This window comes from Lissotriton vulgaris, chromosome 5 (assembly GCF_964263255.1).
Source record: "Lissotriton vulgaris chromosome 5, aLisVul1.2, whole genome shotgun sequence".
NCBI lineage: Eukaryota > Metazoa > Chordata > Amphibia > Caudata > Salamandridae > Lissotriton > Lissotriton vulgaris.
The window spans coordinates 923,344,546-923,362,792 of NC_141693.1; the positions used below are offsets into that span (position 1 = coordinate 923,344,546).

General features: G+C 46.1%; 1 protein-coding gene across 1 annotated transcript in view; it reads left to right on the top strand.

Annotated features, from left to right (window-relative positions):
* Positions 1-18,247, top strand: part of CFAP46 (cilia and flagella associated protein 46) — a 1,558,477-nt gene that overhangs the window by 676,950 nt on the left and 863,280 nt on the right. The window contains exons 27-29 of the mRNA XM_086922533.1: positions 8,493-8,574; positions 8,652-8,799; positions 9,199-9,382. Of these exons, the coding sequence (XP_086778659.1) occupies positions 8,493-8,574; positions 8,652-8,799; positions 9,199-9,382 (414 nt within the window). The remainder of the gene's footprint in view (positions 1-8,492; positions 8,575-8,651; positions 8,800-9,198; positions 9,383-18,247) is intronic.

An 18,247-nucleotide genomic window follows, 5' to 3' on the forward strand; every position in this document is an offset into this window, starting at 1 on the left:
TGCCTAAAAACTTCTCATCTTGCTTTGAGGGACTGATGGTCCTGCCACACCCATCCATACCATATCTGCAATGCTCTGAGTACTTAGTAGCTCTGTCAGAGTCCACAAAAGCGTGCATTTTTCTTTGAAGGATAGTAGCTCCTGCTTCACGCCACATAACTGTATCACTGATGCGCTGGGCAATTGGTGTCTTAATGGCACTAATCAGCACTTTATGGCTGATGCCCTATGTAATTGTAATTTGGGATGGACATGAGTAACTCGTTTCCCCTCATACTTGAACAATCGATGTCCAAACATTTCCTGTGAACTCAGTCTTCCTGTACCATCATTCCACACTCCGTTCATACCCAAATCTACATTATAAGTACATTTACTGTGGTAGAGTCATGAATGCTCTTGCAGCTGTGCATACACTGACAGACCCTCCAGATTCCTGTGCCTCAACTCGGCCACATATCCCCATACACCACACCTCAAAAAAATCTCAAAAGCGGCATTGCAAACATAGCAGGCCACATGTTCCCTTTTGTTCTTGCATAGCCATCCAGTGTCAAAACCCCATCTGGACTAGGGGCCATATGTATCATCATCACCATTTGCGATTTCTATATAGCGAATTTTAAGGAATCGCTATTTAGTAATCTCAAAATGGTATGTATGTAGAAAATCGCTATTTATTTGCGATTTCCAATTATTCCTTATTTGCGAATTCGCAATTTGCGAATTCGCAAATAAGGAATAATTACCCATTCATTCCTATGGGCCAGGAGGCCAATAGGAATGAATGTGAAATGCATTTCATTTTGCAAATCGCAATTTGTGAATTCGCAGAATGAGATTGATTTCAAGGGTGCATTGGTGTCTCAAGGACACCCTGCTGCACCCCTGAAATCAGCATGTGTGTGCATATGACGCACATACATGCCCTATGGGCATGTATGTGCGTCACATGCCACATTTAAAAATGCCAATTTGTGCATTTTTATTAGAAATCGCAATTTACCACCAATTGAAAGTTGGTGGTAAATTGCGATTTCTTAAGCTAAAATCGCTATTGAAAATTGCATCATACATAGCATTTAAGGAATCGCAAAATTGAGATTCCTTAAATGCTATAGCAAAATAAGGAATCGCACATTTTTGCGATTCCTTATGATGCGATTTTTACATACATAGCAAAAAATGCTAAACAGCCTTTTGCGATTCGCAAAGGCCGGAATTCGGCGAATTCCGGCCTTTGCGAACCCAAAAAGGCTTGATACATATGGCCCTAGATCATGAAATTATGTCTTAATGTGGTTTGCATAAAACTACACGCTAAATACTGCACATGTGTACATAAAAGAGGACATGCATGTGTAAAGGAGACCAAAGCATTGAAATCTATCTATTGGTTGGCGGAAATGGATTGGATATGTGAATTTAGTAGGATACCAAACATTGCACTGGCTGCAAAAGCCAGACCTCTTGCTGGATATTAATATACACACACACAGCACCTGTTAGACCCATCATCCTTATGGGGGCCTTCCCCCAAACCTTTTGCCTGCTTACCTCCTCTTCTTGCTGTATCTTTTTGTTGGTCTTAGAACTCTGAGTACTTTACCACTGCTAACCATTCATAAAGTGCTTGTGCTTCTCTTCTAAACATGGTGACATTTGTGTATACCTGTTTGGCATATTTAATTTACTTGTAAGTCCCTTGTAAAGTGGTATACCATACACCCAATGCCTGAAAGTCAAATGCTACTAGTGGGCTGCAACACAGATTGTGCCTCTCACAGAAATAGCCTTTCAAAAACGTCCCAGGCCTGCCACTGCAGTACTTCTGTGTGCAGTCTACTGCCACTTCGACTTGGCATTTAAAACTAATTGCCAAGCCTTACATACCGCTTTGTAGGGACTCACACAACACGTCCTTTCAAAATATCAAATTGATATGGAGTCGCAAACCCGGTTAAGCAGTCAACAAAATTTTACTGATTCCTAAAATAGGTTTAGTGCATAGTAAAAACTTTTTTGCTGTTGCATACCACGATTCTGACTATTTGTGACTGTAACAATGTTTACTACATATGGCCTATAGTTTTTTTATCCATTTTAAGACCACCTACATGTGGCAGGCATCTTTAAATTATTTTTATTTTAAGAAATTTAATTTATTGATGATCACCATGGGCGCAAACATCTGCTATGGTGATCATTGGATAAGGTATCCTATAACATAAGAAAGTACAGACAAAATCTTCTATATTTCTTATATTTTTAAAAACTTCAGTCATTTTCAGTGGTAACCTAGGAGAGCAAAAAGCAAGCATGGGCAAATCCAATTGGTTTCACATATGAGCCGCAGCCCTGCCATGGGCCACGCATCTCGTGTTAAAGTAATGGTTTATAGGTCCAGTCTATGCATTACTGTAAGGTTAGGGATTTTCACGCAAATCAGCAGAGGAGTGATGCTGGGCATGTTCTCTCTCCATGCTGCTGTAGTCAGTATGACGTTTTTTCTTCAGCTGACAATGACACTGGGCCGACTGTTTCACTGCAGCCAATCCAAGATCTTGCAAGTTGTAATGCAGCTTCTTTAACATAGCCCACCATGACATAGCCTCCTGGAACTGTTGTCAGCTCAGACGCAGGGGCATATTGCTGTTACATACTTTGCACATCCACCACAGAACTTGAACCTCCAGAGTAAGTAGGCCTAAGCAATCCATTGACCGATTTAGTTTGCCATTGATCCCGGTGCTGCACGAAATTGGTGACCGAGTCGCTGGTTTGCTGACATTAACAGAACCACGCACTCGCGGTTCTTCAAGGCCCTCTGGCAAGAGGAGAAGGGGCTGAATCAAGGAGGGTCCTGATGTTCTGTTGATCAGATAGGTGCACTTCTGACATGGAAACATACAAAGTCTTGCTCCTCATAAAAGCCATGCTGCCACCCTACAAGGCCAGGGTGTGTTCTGTGGAAGTTCGGACTTTGGAGATGAATATTCACCATGTGGGGCTCTGGGCTGACTTAAGTGCTGTCAGCACTTGTGTAAACCTTCATTGTCACTCCTGAAACTTGTCATCATACCTCCAGCCTATGAAAGATTGCAGAAACAGTTATGGGCCTGTTTTAAGAGAAACATTGGGAACATGCACTACTACTCAAACTCCACAAACACAGTGTGCATGCTTAGATGTTTGCGTTTAAAAAGCACATTAAATCTTTATAGAAAATGAGGCATGGGCGAAAAAGGCATCTACGACATAGGGTTGTTTTTAAACACTGTGTAGCAGGTGCTGTAATCCCAGCAACTGCTTTTTGGTATTAATAGGTAGTAATATATACTTAGGCCTGATTAAGAGAGGATCCTTTTTTTTATGACCCTCTGATTAAATCCCTGTTTGTGCAGGGGTTGTGTGAAAAGCTGGCCTGGTATATGATGTACACTTATGTAAGTGGTCACCTTGCACCAGTCCAGACAACCCTTATGGTGATTTAAGTGCCGTTTAATGAGGCCTTGACGGACGTTCTTTTGGGCACTTGGTCCAGGCCCGCTACAGGTTCCCCTGTAGATAGGAACGTGGCCAGACGCCACCGCCCGGCCCCGGGCGACCCATGTTTCCTGTCCACCCACCCCACCCCCGAGAGTCTGGTTATCCAGGCCTCTAACTCCCAGACCGCCTTCCCGACGGCTCCTCCCGATTGGGAATCCAAGAGGTACGAGGCCTATGGCAAAAAGGTGTTCTCGTCCCTTAGCTTGGGACTGCGGTCTTCCAACACCGCATGCCTCTTGGGCCATTACACCCACTCTCTGTGGGAAACGGTGGCGGAAGTGCTGCCAGAGTGTCCGTTGGAGGTACGGGCCAAACTCGGCCAAGCCCTTCTGGAGGGCCGGGACGCAGCGAAGTATAATATCAGGTGCGGACTGGATACTACTGACTCGCTGGGCAGAGCGATGGCTACGACGGTGGCGATACGACGCCACGCTTGGCTGAGATCGGCCAACTTCTCGGCAGACGTCCAGAATACACTCATGGACATGCCGTTCGATGGCCGTCACCTCTTTGGCGACAAGGCAGATCACGCGCTTGAGCGCTTTAAGGACTCCAGGGCTACGGCCAAGTCCTTGGGCCTCTCTGCCCCGCGCCAGCAAGTGAGTGCCTTTCGCCCCTTTCGTGGCCAGGGAAGGGGCGCCCCCACACGTGCCGCCAGCCAATCGCCGCAAACTGTTGTCCAGCGCGGCGGCGGCCGTGGAAACCGCAGTGGAGGTGGTCGGGGAAACAGGCGGAGCCAGTCCACACCTGCCCCCGCAGCATCCGCCTCTAAACCCTCCTAGTCCATGCTTTTCGGCCCATGTGACGCCAGTGGGAGGCAGGGTTCGCCATCACCACTCTCACTGGCGCGCAGTCACTTCGGACAGGTGGGTGCTGCAGATCGTCCGAAGGGGCTACTCCCTCCCCTTCGAGACGACCCCTCAAGCCATGCCACCGCAACACCACCGCGTATCGGGGGATCACGTGCGGCTCCTGCAGGAGGAAGTTTCGGCCCTCTTGGCCAAGGGGGCCATCGAGAGCGTTCCTGGGCCAGAAGTAGGATGTGGTTGATACTCCCACTACTTCCTGGTACCCAAGAAGGGCAAAGGGGGCCTACGCCCTATCTTGGATCTGAGGAACGTCAACGGCTTCCTCCGGAAGGAGAAGTTCAAAATGCTGACACTGGCTCAGGTCTTGACTGCCCTAGACCCAGGAGACTGAATGGTAGCGTTGGACTTGCAGGATGCGTATTTCCACATCCGCGTCCTGCCGGCCCACCGGCGTTACCTGCGGTTCACGGTAGGCCTCGAGCACTTTCAGTTTACCGTGCTCCCCTTCGGCCTTACCAGCGCCCCACGGGTGTTCACGAAGGTGATGGCGGTGGTCGCAGCTCACCTGCGCAGGTTAGGGGTTTCAGTCTTCCCCTACCTAGACGACTGGCTGTTGAAGGCGGACTCGCCCCAGGCAGTCGTCCACCTCCTCCAGACTACGGCGGATCTCCTGCACAGGCTGGGATTTTCCATCAACGTGCCGAAGTCACACCTGTGCCCCTCTCAGAAGCTCCTTTTCATCGGAGCGGTTCTCGACTCGGCGCAGTTTCGGGTTTACCCGCCCGAACAGCGGGTCCGGGATATACAGGCCCTGATTCCGATCTTCAGGTCGTTATCCCGGGTTTCGGTCAGGTTGACGCTGCGGCTTCTGGGGCTGATGGCCTCCTGCATCCTTCTGGTGCATCACGCACGGTGGCGGATGCGGGCTCTGCAGTGGGACCTGAAGTTTCAGTGGGCCCAGCACCGGGGCAACCTGTCCGACCATGTCCTGATCTCGGGGGGCACTGCGAGACAGCTGCAGTGGTGGCTCACGGACAGCGATTGGGTCAACGGCAGATCCCTCTCCCTACCCCAACCGGAGCACGTAGTTGTGACGGACGCGTCCCTCCAGGGCTGGGGAGGCCACTTGGGAGAGGCGGAGATCAGAGGACTCTGGTCTCCGGCGGAGTCCCGGCTCCATATCAATCTGTTGGAGCTGCGGGCGATTCGTCTGGCACTGAAAGCATTCCTCCTGTCTGTCCGAGGGAGTGCAGTGCAGGTGTTCACGGACAACACCACCGCCATGTGGTACTGCAACAAACAGGGCGGGGTGGGGTCGTGGACCCTATGCCAGGAGGCTCTGCGCCTCTGGCAATGGCTGGAACATCAGGGCGTGACTCTGGTGGTTCAACACCTGGCAGGTTCTCTGAACGCCAGGGCGGACGAACTCAGCCGGCGGTGCTCGATGGATCACGAATGGCGTCTGAACTCGGACGTGGCGCAAGGCCTCTTTCTGCGATGGGGAGAGCCTTGGTTAGATTTATTTGCCACCGAAGAGAACGCGCAATGTCATCAGTTCTGCGCGTTGGAATTTCCAAGGCGGCACTCGCTCGGAGACGCTTTTCGTCGCTAGTGGAGCTGCGGTCTGTTGTACGCCTTTCCGCCTATACCTCTTCTGCCCAGAGTGCTGAAGAAGACCAAGCGCGACCGGGCACAAGTCATCCTTGTGGCTCCGGACTGGGCACGAAGGTTCTGGTATCCCGAGCTACTCAGTATGTCAGTCGATCCCCCGATTCGTCTGCCTCTTCAGGAGGACCTTCTGTCGCAGCAGCAGGGGACGGTCCTCCACCCGAACCTGTCCAGTCTCCACCTCCATGCATGGAGATTGAGTGGCGACAGTTGAGGCCATTTGACTTGCCTCCTGAAGTTTGCAACATCATTCTGGCAGCCAGGCGTCCCTCCACAAAGACGGTATACGCCTGCAGGTGGAACAGATTTGTGGCATGGTGCACAGCAAAGGCTGTGAATCCCCTCAATGCCCCTCTCTCTGAGGTTCTTCTCTTCCTTCTTTCTCTTGCCCAGCAGGGCTCTGCTCTGGGCACTATCAAGGGCTATCTTTCGGCTCTTTCAGCCTTTCTGAGGCTGCCTGACCAACCTTCTTTGTTCAAGTCCCCTATCGTAAATCGATTCCTGAAGGACATCACTCATACTTTTCCTCCTGTTCCCTTCGTGATGCCTCAGTGGGACTTGAACCTGGTTCTCACATTTCTGATGTGCGCTCCCTTTGAGCCACTTCACAACTGTCCATTTCGCCTTCTTTCTTTGAAGACTGCCTTCCTGGTAGCCATCACCTCTGCCAGGAGAGTGAGTGAGCTCCAGGCCCTCTCTTGTAAGCCTCCTTTCCTTTCAGTCAATCCGGACAAGGTTGTTTTAAGGACTAGGCCCTCCTTCTTGCCAAAGGTGGTCACGGCCTTCCACATTGGGCAGTCCATCACATTGCCCACCTTCTTTCCGCCTCCGCACCCCTCGAGAGAGGAGGAGAGGCTCCACCGTCTGGACCCAAAACGTGCGCTCTCGTTCTATCTGGATCGCACACGCCAGTTCCGGGTGGATGATCAACTCTTTGTTGGGTACGCGGGCGCTAAGAAAGGGAAAGCGGTGCACAAGAGCACCATCTCCCGATGGATTATCATGTGCATTCAGGCGTGTTACTCCTTGGCTAAGAAGGAAACACCTGTTGGGCTGCGGGCTCATTCCACTCGAGCCACGGCCACTACAACTGCCTTGGGCCGAGGTGTGCCCTTGCAGGACATTTGCCAGGCAGCTACGTGGGCCTCGTTGCACACGTTTGCTAGGCACTACTGCCTGGATAGTCAAGTCCGGAGAGACGGCTACTTTGGCCGCTCCTTTCTCCAGGACTTTCTGGTGCGATTATTGGTTCGCAGACCCACCACCACGGGGATGGTATTGCTGGGGTATCTATTCTAAGGTAGGGAATCTATCACTAACGTGTCTCTTTCAGATGCACAAGTTACTACTTGTGTAACGATATATCTGTAAGAGACATTAGTTCGTGATAGATTCCTTACGGACCCACCCATCCTCCCCGTTCTGCGAACCGATATCTAGGGTTAAGGTCACCCCCTTTCAGGGCCCTAGTTTCTTGGCACCAGTGTCGGTTTTTGTCATGGCTCTGCGCTTCTGGCGCGGAAAAGCTGTGGCTAAGAACTGACGTCAGCACGCGGAGGCGGCGTCTAAGTACTCCGACGACGTCATCACGGCGCCGACGACGGACGCGGAGCAGCAGACGACGCCTACCGACGCGCAAGGGTACTGCTACGCAAAACTTTCCGGATCCAGTCTGACGCCTGGGGATATTCTAAGGTAAGGAATCTATCACTAACTAATGTCTCTTACAGATATATCGTTACACAAGTAGTAACTTGTGCTTTTAGCCAACAGCCCACATTAAATAATGCAACTACAAGTCCCAGAAAGTATTATGCTGGTGGATAAAAAGCCAGTGGCTAAAGTTATCACATGATGATTGGGACATAGCTATTTTTGGCAACTATGCATGAGAGCAGCTCACCACCACCCTGACTTACCACGACAAAATGCTTCTTAAAGCAGCAAGAGTTTCAACTCTTTGTTCTGGTGCTAAGATTTCAATAGAATGATAACTTTTAAGGAATATGATTCCCTAATGTTTTTAAGTCCAATTCACTTGTGAAATTCCCTTGTCTGAGGAATAGCATTCAATTAGAATCCCTGTTTATAATGCAGTGTATATCCGGCGAGTGATGATTTGGTCATCAGATGCCCACTTCTACAAAGCTTGTGTTCGGTATGTGAGCATGACATACCTGCTTCGTTCTACTTGATATAGTATCACACCTTAGGCAATGAAATGTCACATACAAGTACACAGAAAACACAGAAATGTCACACATAAGCAGTCTGAAAAAGTGGCAGCAATGGAGCCAAATTAGCTTGGCCAGTTTTTTTTTGTTGATTAGGCACACCTGTTTGAGTGTGTGAAGTGGCACAAACTAGGGCCCTAAGAATGATTAGCAATCAGACCCGAGCTTTGTATCTAGGATAGATTCAATTTTCTGACAGTGTCTTCTATTGTCTTTTTAAATATATTTGCAGAGTGACACCAGACGTTTGCACTTCTGGCCAACATCGGATATTCATACCCGGGAAGAAGCACCCGACAGTACTATCTCATCAGGTTTGTCAAAGATATGCACTTTTGAATTTAAATGTTATCTAAAAAGAAACGCCAAATAATGGTATTTCGTATTTTAGGTTCAGCCAGTGCTGAGGAAGATCTTGCAGTCAGAGTTGCTTTGTATGGATTGCTGTTCCACATGTATGCTGATAAGAAAGAATGGGAAACTGGGCTAACTGTGTTAGATGAAGCCATTCAAATTCTGCCCAAGTCTAAACAGAAACTGTAAGTGGGTATATTTACTTACAGCGCATTTATTACCTGAGGAGCATACTTTGACACTATGTTGATAATTGTAACCTTATTTTATTGTATATAAAGTCGTTATCTATCACTAAACGCCATTTTTACGTTTACTGAGTGGAATTACCAGAGATATGACACTAAACATTTACAATATCTCCATCATATGATAGTGCTGTTCATGTAGTGCTGCAAGCTCAAATTTTATTAACGGCCGTAGAGGTGATATAACTACATACGAGCTGCCCCTTTTCCTAGTTTTTTGAAATAATGCTCTCTCAAATATCAGTTGATTCTTTGCTGTATGCAAGTTTATTTCGAAAAAGAGGACATTTCTGTAAATAAAGAATTGCATCTAATGTCTTAACTGTTTTCTTTCAGATTGTTGTTCAAGCACAGAGTTTTAGTTAATGCAAGACTTGGTTGTAATTTTTCGATGGACATTCAAAAATTTAAAGACGAAAGTGAAGAAAGTGTGTCACACACGTGGCACCTGCTGGCACTTGCGGCTAAGGACACCGTGGAACAATTAACTTGCTATCAACATGCAATTGAAGCCTTGCAGGTTTGTGTCAGTCTTTTTGGAAATTGCCTTGCTAATGATTGCTTGGTGATACTGTATGGAAAATCTGAACGGCAGACTTTAGAAATAACGTGAGGTTCTTACATTTTTAACCAGTGTTTAGTCCTTTTGTTCACCATCATTGGATCTTTCTTATACTCACACGCAAGGCCGGCTTTAGGGCAGTGCGACTGATGCGGCCACACTGGGCGCTGACCTGTTGAGGGGGGCGCTGTGACCTCAGGGGGCGTTATGTTTAGCAATATCTTATGATAGGAGAGATGAGTCACTTTTACTGGTGGTAGTAAGAGAATCCGAGGAGGCGGTCATGGGGCGTGGGGCGCCAAAAGAGAATGTCAAACCGGACACCACCAGCGCTAAAGCCAACCCTGTTCCCACGTCCCGTTTGTCAGGTTGAGGACCCTTGATGACGTGCTGTGTGTGTATTTTGGGAGCTGCCATGTAGTGCTTCTAGTGTTGTAGGAAGTGTGGAGCAGGTGGAAACCACATGACTTAAGGCTGCATCTCGATCTCACGAAACCCCGAACCCTGGTGCTCGATCTGTTTTATTGACTCTGCTCACGTCATATGTCCTAAACCATTGGTGTAGACCCAGTGGAATAACCTAGCCCCCGCCCTTTCACAGTGGTATAAGCCCTGTGTGGGTCATTGGGTTATCCCAAAACACACAATTCTTCCTCCAACGTATAAAACGTTCAAAACAAATGAACTAACCCTTCTAACCGTAGTTCAAAAATGTCTTGGCCCCACATTACTGTTCAGAATCACAAGAAGGGGGCAAGATGGTGGCCGAGCACTCGGCTGTGTGAGCTAGCCTACCTTACCTGGCTGAATCACCTCCTCTGAAGCTCTGCTTATCCGGATCCCATTTCTGCTGAGCTCTGCCGGCTCTCCGAGAAGCAGAGATTACATGTTACATGGGCCTCTTGTATTTTAGCCAGATAGGGAAGTAGGGAAATTGGGCAATAGTTTTTTTAATTGAGAGGGTCCTCGCCTGGTTTCTTTTGTTGGGGTGCTACAGTTGCCTCTTTAAAGGAACTAGGAACATTCCCTTGGTTAAAGGAGAGATTGAAGAAGGATAACACTGGGTCAGGAAATACTATGAAGTTTCTAATACATTCGAGGGGTAGTTATCATTGGGAGAACCCGATTTTAATCTTTATCAGTAGGTCCATTAGGCCCTCCTTACTGATTTTGGCGAATGACGAGAGAACATGCGTTCTTGTCTTTGGAGGACATAGTATTGTGCAGAGGACTGAAGGGAATGCTCTTTTTGATAGTCTTAATTTTATCAATAAAAAAGTTAATAGAATCACAACAAGCTCGTGAGGGTGTGTATCATGATTTGAGAATTCTGTGACGAATTTGAATAATCTCTTTTTACTTGTTATTGATGTCCAGAATTGTATTAGTGAATAAGGTAGCTTTGGCATGCCTTATCAGCAGCTAATACTATTTAAGTTGTCTTATATAGATTTCTTTGAGGTCAGTAGAGAATTTATTCCACCATATGCGTTTACAACGCCACAGTTCAAATTTGGCTGCTTTCCACTTTTCTGAAAACCATTTAGATGTGTCATGTTGTCTTAGCTGTTTAGTTTTTCGAGGGGAGCACTTGTGTTGCTGGCCTTGGCTAGCCATTCGTGACTGCTTCCTTGTAACAGTTTATATACCTGGGCACAGGTGTTGAACATACCTAATTTGTGTGATTTAACAGTAAGGGTAACAGTAAGGGGAGGGCTTACCATTTCGAGACATCAGCGCTGATACTCTAAATGAGTTTTAGGGCATAATGACTGGCCCCTGGCTTGCCTTTGATGCGCTGAGCATCCGCACCATGCTTCTCATTAAGTGAGCGTAGAGCTTAACTCACTACATTCGCCTTTATTCTGAGTTTGCCATTGGTTCCCTGCTGACAAATCATATTCCAGTTATAGTGTAAACTTTGTACATTTCAGGTGAGAGCTTTACAAGAGCTTTTCCGTTTTAAACATTTTGAAAACAGTATTTTGAGTAGAGTGCAAAGTGCACAAAACGGCTAGGAAGGTGACGCTATGCAAGAGTTTCCAGCGCACACATGCTGTTCATTAAGTTGGCATGGAGCTTAACTCACTCACTCCGTTCACCTTTGCTCTAAGGTAGCCGCTTATTGGTTCATTGCTGACCAATAATATCCCAGTTATAGCGCAAACACAGTACAATTCAGGCAAGAGCTTTACAAGAGCTTTTAATTTTAAAACATTTAAAAAACAGTATTTTGACTAAAGTACAACGTGCTGGAAAATGCCTAGCAAGGTGCCGCTATGGGAGAATTGGATGACAGACACTTTGTCAGACGTGGGAACCTCGTCATGCGTAATGTTTATGACAAACATGCGAGCTAAGGGCAGCAGCTGAGAATGTTCATATGCATAAACTCTTGACTCTAGCTCATTTGAGAGTTGGTTGGGGGCTGAGTGTGTAGGTCTCTTTTGCCACCACATTGATGGATGCTTCCATGTCGATGATGACAATCAAAGGCTTGTCCCCGACCAGAATCTGAAATTTCAGAAAAGGACCTTTCGCAGAGTAGGCCTCATCAGCTGCAAATACTGTGTGCATAGTGCTACCTCTTCGTCAGCATCCATACTATCCTCTGCAGTTTCGCTTGAGGGACTGGCCACAGCATTCATGTTTTTTTGCCTTCAGTCACCTTTAAGATGCGAGTGGATCGACAGTCTTTAGCAAAGTGATTCATCTTTCTGCACAATGCACACTTCTTGCTGCTGGCCAGGCAGTTCCCTTGGTGGAGAAATAAACCTCCAATACCCACTTATGCCTCCTGTTGGTTGCCATTCTTCTCCTTTTGCCTTAGGATTGGGCTTCATGATCTTGTTGAATGGCTGGCTATTTTTGGCTTTATGCAAAACTACTTGTGCAACACTCTTTCTTTTAACAATTTTTTGAATGCCCCAGTGTCAATATATCCAGCATGCAAGTCAAGTCATAAGCTTTTATTCGATTTGAGAAATACAAGCATAAGACATATAAAAAAACAACTCATTGCATACGTAATTATTCTAAAAACAAAGTGACTCAAGTGAACTCGGGAATAATTCATAAAAGAAGAAGAGAACATACACTGGCGTACGCTGGGCAACAATACATAGTTAAAGGTATAATTTAAAACTAAAAAAGGGTCATGCATGTACAGACAGGAATAAATATAATTATCACACAAAGTGCTTTTCTTGGCAGCTGTACATTTTGAAGCAAAGGTTCCAATATGGCTCGGGCAAACACGGGGAGGTTAATTCATGTGTAAACAAAAAGGTAAAAGACCATACATTTACATACGGTGGGCATAATGCAGGAATAGAATACGATATACTGTTAAAAGAGACATATATGTACAGACAGGAATATATAAGGTTATAGCAGCACTATGCTCTTCCTGGCAGCTGTACATTGTAATATAAAAGTGGCAACAAAGAAACAGATATCCACGTTCTCTAGGGAAGATAGTAACTCTAGAGCGCCCTTTGAAGATCGAATGTTGTATTGTAAAAGGATAGGTTTTAGATACCTTACCCTTAAAAAGTGATAAAATGTACAAAAAAGTAAAAAATGACAGCAGCTCTGGCGTGAGGTATTGTCACACGGGCAGGGAGTCTTGGATCTTGTTTTCTGGTCTGGGAATGCAACAAGGTGATGTACAATACCCAACCTGACTCGGGTTAGTACAAATTGATGGGAGGGACGAGAGACATTCGAAAGGTAGGCTTGAAACCCCGGAGTTAAGTTTAGTTCCTTGTAGAACTTCATGGTGGCTAGCTTGCCATACACCTTATCTCGCCCTTCCTTTTTAAAATTTAAAAATGTTTGTTTGATTTCTTTTTTGGGGATTGCAACTGCCAGTCCCGGGTCGAGGAGAACATCAATTTCAAATAAAGTTTTATACCAGAAATGAATGTATTTCAACCACTGGATGCGTGATGAGTAGTCCAATCCTATACAATCAAGAATCATTTCTTGAGTGAATCGAGTCTCTGGCTTAGCCCAAATAGAACGCCACAATAAGAGTGGCCGAACGGCTGCTAAGTCAGAAATAAACTCGATCCCTACCTCATCATGAATTAATTGGACAGCGGCAGAGGGGGGGACACATAACAGTCTTTTTAAAAACTTGTTTTCATCTTTTTGGAGCGAAGAGCCCTCAATTTGACCCCACACACCCGCCCTGTACAATGCAGAAGAAACACAACGTATATTATATATGTTAATCATATCTAAGATGCTTCTCGTTCCGAGCTTGGATGCAAATCGGAATATACTACTGGTAGTCCGCATCATTTTCAACCTGATGTTATCGAACTCGGGTACCCAAGACCCGTCGTTGGCGTAGGTGATTCCCAAATAACAAAATGATTTAACGTGTGTCATCTTGTCGCTATCCAAGAAAAAGCTGTACTTCAGTTTATTTGCAGACTGCCCGCACAACATTACATAAGTCTTAGTTTTGTTCACACGGAGCCTCCTGTTTTGAATAAACAGCATGAATCTGTCAATGAGTCGCTGTAACCCAATCTGAGTGCGGGATAAAAGAACAGCGTCGTCCGCATATAGTAAGATTGGGACAGGTTTGCCTCCAATCAGGGGAGCATCTGCTGGGGTATCGGCCAAGATGCGATCAATATAATTAATAAAAAGGGAAAATAAAAGAGGGGCCAGTACGCATCCCTGGTGAATACCCCGTGAAACTTTGAGAAACGGCGTACATTCGCCTAGGGTGCCATAACGGACCTTACAGGATAGTTTCTCGTAAAGCCTGGCCAGAAAGTGGACAATTTCCTTCGGTGCCCCTGACTCCAGCAAAACCTGCCAAAGAATAGCGTGATCAACTAAATCAAATGCGCTGCTCAGGTCAGCGAAACATAAAAAAAAGATTGCCCTTTTTGACTACAGTGTATTTGTTGATAATGAGGTCCAAATTTACACATTGCTCCAAAGTGCCCATACCTTTCCTAAAGCCATATTGCACTTTTGTTAAAATGTTCATGTCTGTAGCCCAAGTTTCTAGTCTTTTGATCAAGATTCTACTCATGACCTTTACTGAGGCGTCCAACAAAGAGATTGGGCGATAATTGGAAGCCTCAGATTTACTGCCTTTTTTTAATAGGGGAATAATAACTGATTGACCCCAGGAGGGAGGAATGTTACCTTCTGCGGCGCAGTTAAAGGTCCTCACCAGAAGAGGAGCCCACAAGTTTGGTTCTGCTTTTAGTAAATCGATGGGGACCCCGTCGGGGCCCGGGGCCTTCCCCCCCTTGCTGTTGGAAAGCCCTTTGTGACCCTCCTCCAAGGTTACTCCCAGAGGTATAGGTTGTTGCAAAATATAAGAAATATTCATGGCTTTATTGTAATCCATCAGATTATAATTTGGAAATAATTCACACATTTTCTTGTTTATCTGTCTGTATATATTTTGTATATATTGTGGTGTGAAAGTGGTTTGATTGACTGTGTGAATGAGATTATGTTGACATGTTTTTTCTAATTTTCTAATTGTAAATAGACACTCGAATATATGTAATTCTTTGTTTTGTTGTACATAAGGTCTTAAAAAATGAACTTGGTCAAAAATTAATTTTCCAAACAAAAAAACGAATAAATGATTGAAATTAAAATAAAATAAAAACACGATACTTTTTGATCCAAATAAACATTTGTTTTATCTCTTATGTTTAGCCAAAAATAGGGCAGTTAATCAAATAGCAGCACGGGCATTTTCTGGTGTTTATTACTAGCTTGTGGCAAGCTGTGCTGTTGGGAGCCCAAACCCAGTAGTGTTGTTTCAGGTTAGCTAATTGAGCCAAGTATGGAAAGTGTCTTTCAGAATCCTCAGGCTTGTTCTAAGTCTGCCAAAACAGGAGTCATTCATATCAGTGTTGACTACGGGTTCAAAAATGTTTAATGAGTGCGGTGATAATGGTAATGTATGTGAAGGCTAGCCAGCATGTGGAAGATTGTCTGACAGCTTATAGATATCTTCCCCTGTCAGGTGTTGCAACATGGGCCTCTTCCTATTGTTTTTCTACTGCTTCAGTGTTGAAGTACATCTCCTGCATCTCCACCTTCACTTGGGTGTTTGCGCCGACGGTGGTCCTAAGATGATGAAGGGCCAAGTTGCTGGGATAATGGCCATCCTACTGGCCTGTCCAATTGTGTCCGCTCTTGGCTGTGCTCTTCTCTGTGCTTGCAGCAGTCCTAGGACAGTAGTGTCTGCCTGCCGTAGTGGCCTCTGTGTTGCCCCTTTAGGGGTAGGAGAAGGGGAGGGTGTGCCTTTGAGATGATTCACTTTCTTTTTTGGGCTGTATTGTGACCTGGCAGCATCCTTGGAAGTTGCCTGTCCCACCGTAGAGCTGACACCTAGTATGAAACCTGTATCTCAGTTGCAGTTTTTATGTGTTTAGTAGACGCTTAACTGTCTTCTTACCACTCTTTGTCAATAAGATCTGGTAACTGGAGTTTCTCTGCTTATGTAGCTAACAATGGTGATGGTGGGTAGTTTGTCCGACTGCCTGTACAATATGTCTACACTTTGCCTCTATGCATCCCCTCGTAGGGGATTCACTGAATTGCGGATTCACAGGGGCCCGGTGTCAACAGTATTCTGTACCGCCATAGTGGGCTACTGGCCTCTCCCCACTGGCATTGCTGTTGGGTGAATCTCCTGATACAGCTCAGTTTACGGCCAAGTCGCAGTGAGGATTCTCGTTATGGTTGTTTGGTACCTCTGACACAGTCGCAAGGTACCTGAGATGTGAGTACACTGAGGTCGCTGGTGGACAGGAAGAGTTGCAACTTTACTGGGAGCACATGTAGGGATTGTGTGCCCTAGGCCTTCATAGCCAATTATGTTGGGTTGCAGTAAGGGGGGAGGTAGAAACCACATGGATGCAAGACTGTGTTTCCAACACACAGAACTCCGAACCTCTGGGTTACAAACTTTTGTTAACATTGCTCATGTTATAAAACTTAAAGCATTGGGATAGACTGTGCAATGATAGCCTGGGCTCCACCCGCTCTCAGTGGAATAACCCCATTGTGGGTCATTCCCAAACGCTGCAGTGCTCTGAGAGAAAGTGGTTCTTCTAATGCATCTTGTAGGTATCTAACAGAGCACTGTATTTCGGAACTAATAGCAAGGCCAAGTGTTGCACTTAGTGATCGACAGCAGAGGTTCAATCAGGTCCTGTGGCGCAAGTCATGCTGTATGTGTTATGCCAGGCATTCCAAGAAGCAGGACTTCCAATGAGCAGCTGACTTCTGAGCAATGCAGACAGAAGAACAGAGTTTCTGCTTGATGTAGGAACCCCAGCAAGATTTGTGCAAACAACTGTGCATGTGAGAGGCTATTGACACATCCCAATACTATTATATTTAATTGCACATAAAAAGTGTTGCGCTGGTTATGGCTTTCCTCCTTCTGCTGCGAGGAACAGAAGTAAACTGTTTTTCGGATGAATAAATAAGAGTATGGCAAACAACCCACAGCTTCTGGTTTGCCTATGACCTCATAATTTGATACATCCAAGCTAAGTGCTCTTTGTGTAGTGTTCAGTCTCAGTTATAACTAGAATAGCTCATGAGGAAGAAAGCATATCTGATAGGACTTCTTGCTGCAGATTCCTTACATTCGAACATTCCTCAGGCGTCAGACTGGAACCGGCAACTTTTTGGTGAGCAGTACCCCTGCGCCCTGGAAGGAGGCGTGATTCCTCTTTGCGTGACATCATCTGCACCGGAAGTGACGTGCACAGTGCCACCCCAGTGAGCTGATGTCAGTTTCTTTCCGCAACTTTTCACATCAGAAGTAACGAGCCCTGAAGAACACTGACCACTGGTGTGCGAAATTAGGGCCCTTAAAGGGATAACAACCCTTTAACTCTGAAATCCGATCACAGAGCAGGGAGGATGGGTTGGTTGGTAGGAAATTCTAGCCGCTGATTCCTTACCTTAGAATACCTACACAAGAAATACCTCCTCGGAGGTGGGGCTGCTATACGGACTAAATTAATAAGTTCTGTAAGACCAAATGTGCAACGTGGCTGTCACGCTGGACCTTACTGTCTAGGCAGTAGTGCTCCATAAACGAGTGCAGGGAAGCCCACATTGCTGCCTGACAAATCTCCAGGACAGGAACTCTGCAACCTAATTTAGTGATCTCACCCGTGGTTCTGTTAGAATGAGCTCACAAACCTTCAGAAGGTTTCTTATTGGTGAATGTGTTGCAGATCTTGAAGCATTTGTTAGATGGTCCATGTTACAAATTGAGGTTTCTGTCTATCTGGTTAGCAGAGTTTACACCCTGTCCAAGCAGGAGCCACAATCCTAATCAGGGTAAGTCAGATACACACCCTAAATTAACCTGTGCTCTCCCTCTGGTAGCTTTGCACAGAGCAGTCAGGCTTAACATAACTGAACTGTGCTGAGATGAGAGGTATTGTGATCCCTCCCCCCCCCCCTTGTGTTTAAAACACCCTCTTGAGCCAACGAGCTGACAAGTTCACTTGGGATGCACCGGTGTGCCTGACAAGTGATACTATGAACTGTGACAACTTGGGCAGCATTTCAGCAACCCCAGATGACTTGTCTATACTCTCTACTACTTCTGCTCTCCACTGATGAAGGGCTACACCCAGAAACAAGTGTCTAGAAATAACTGCACTACCTGCACCAACTTTGGTGAAAAACGACAGCATCTTTTAAGTAAGTGTACTGCATTTAACCAGAATGCAATGGGGTGAACTGTGCTGGGATGAGAAGCAGTGTGCTCCCTCCCCCCTTTGTGCTTAGCTTAAGAAG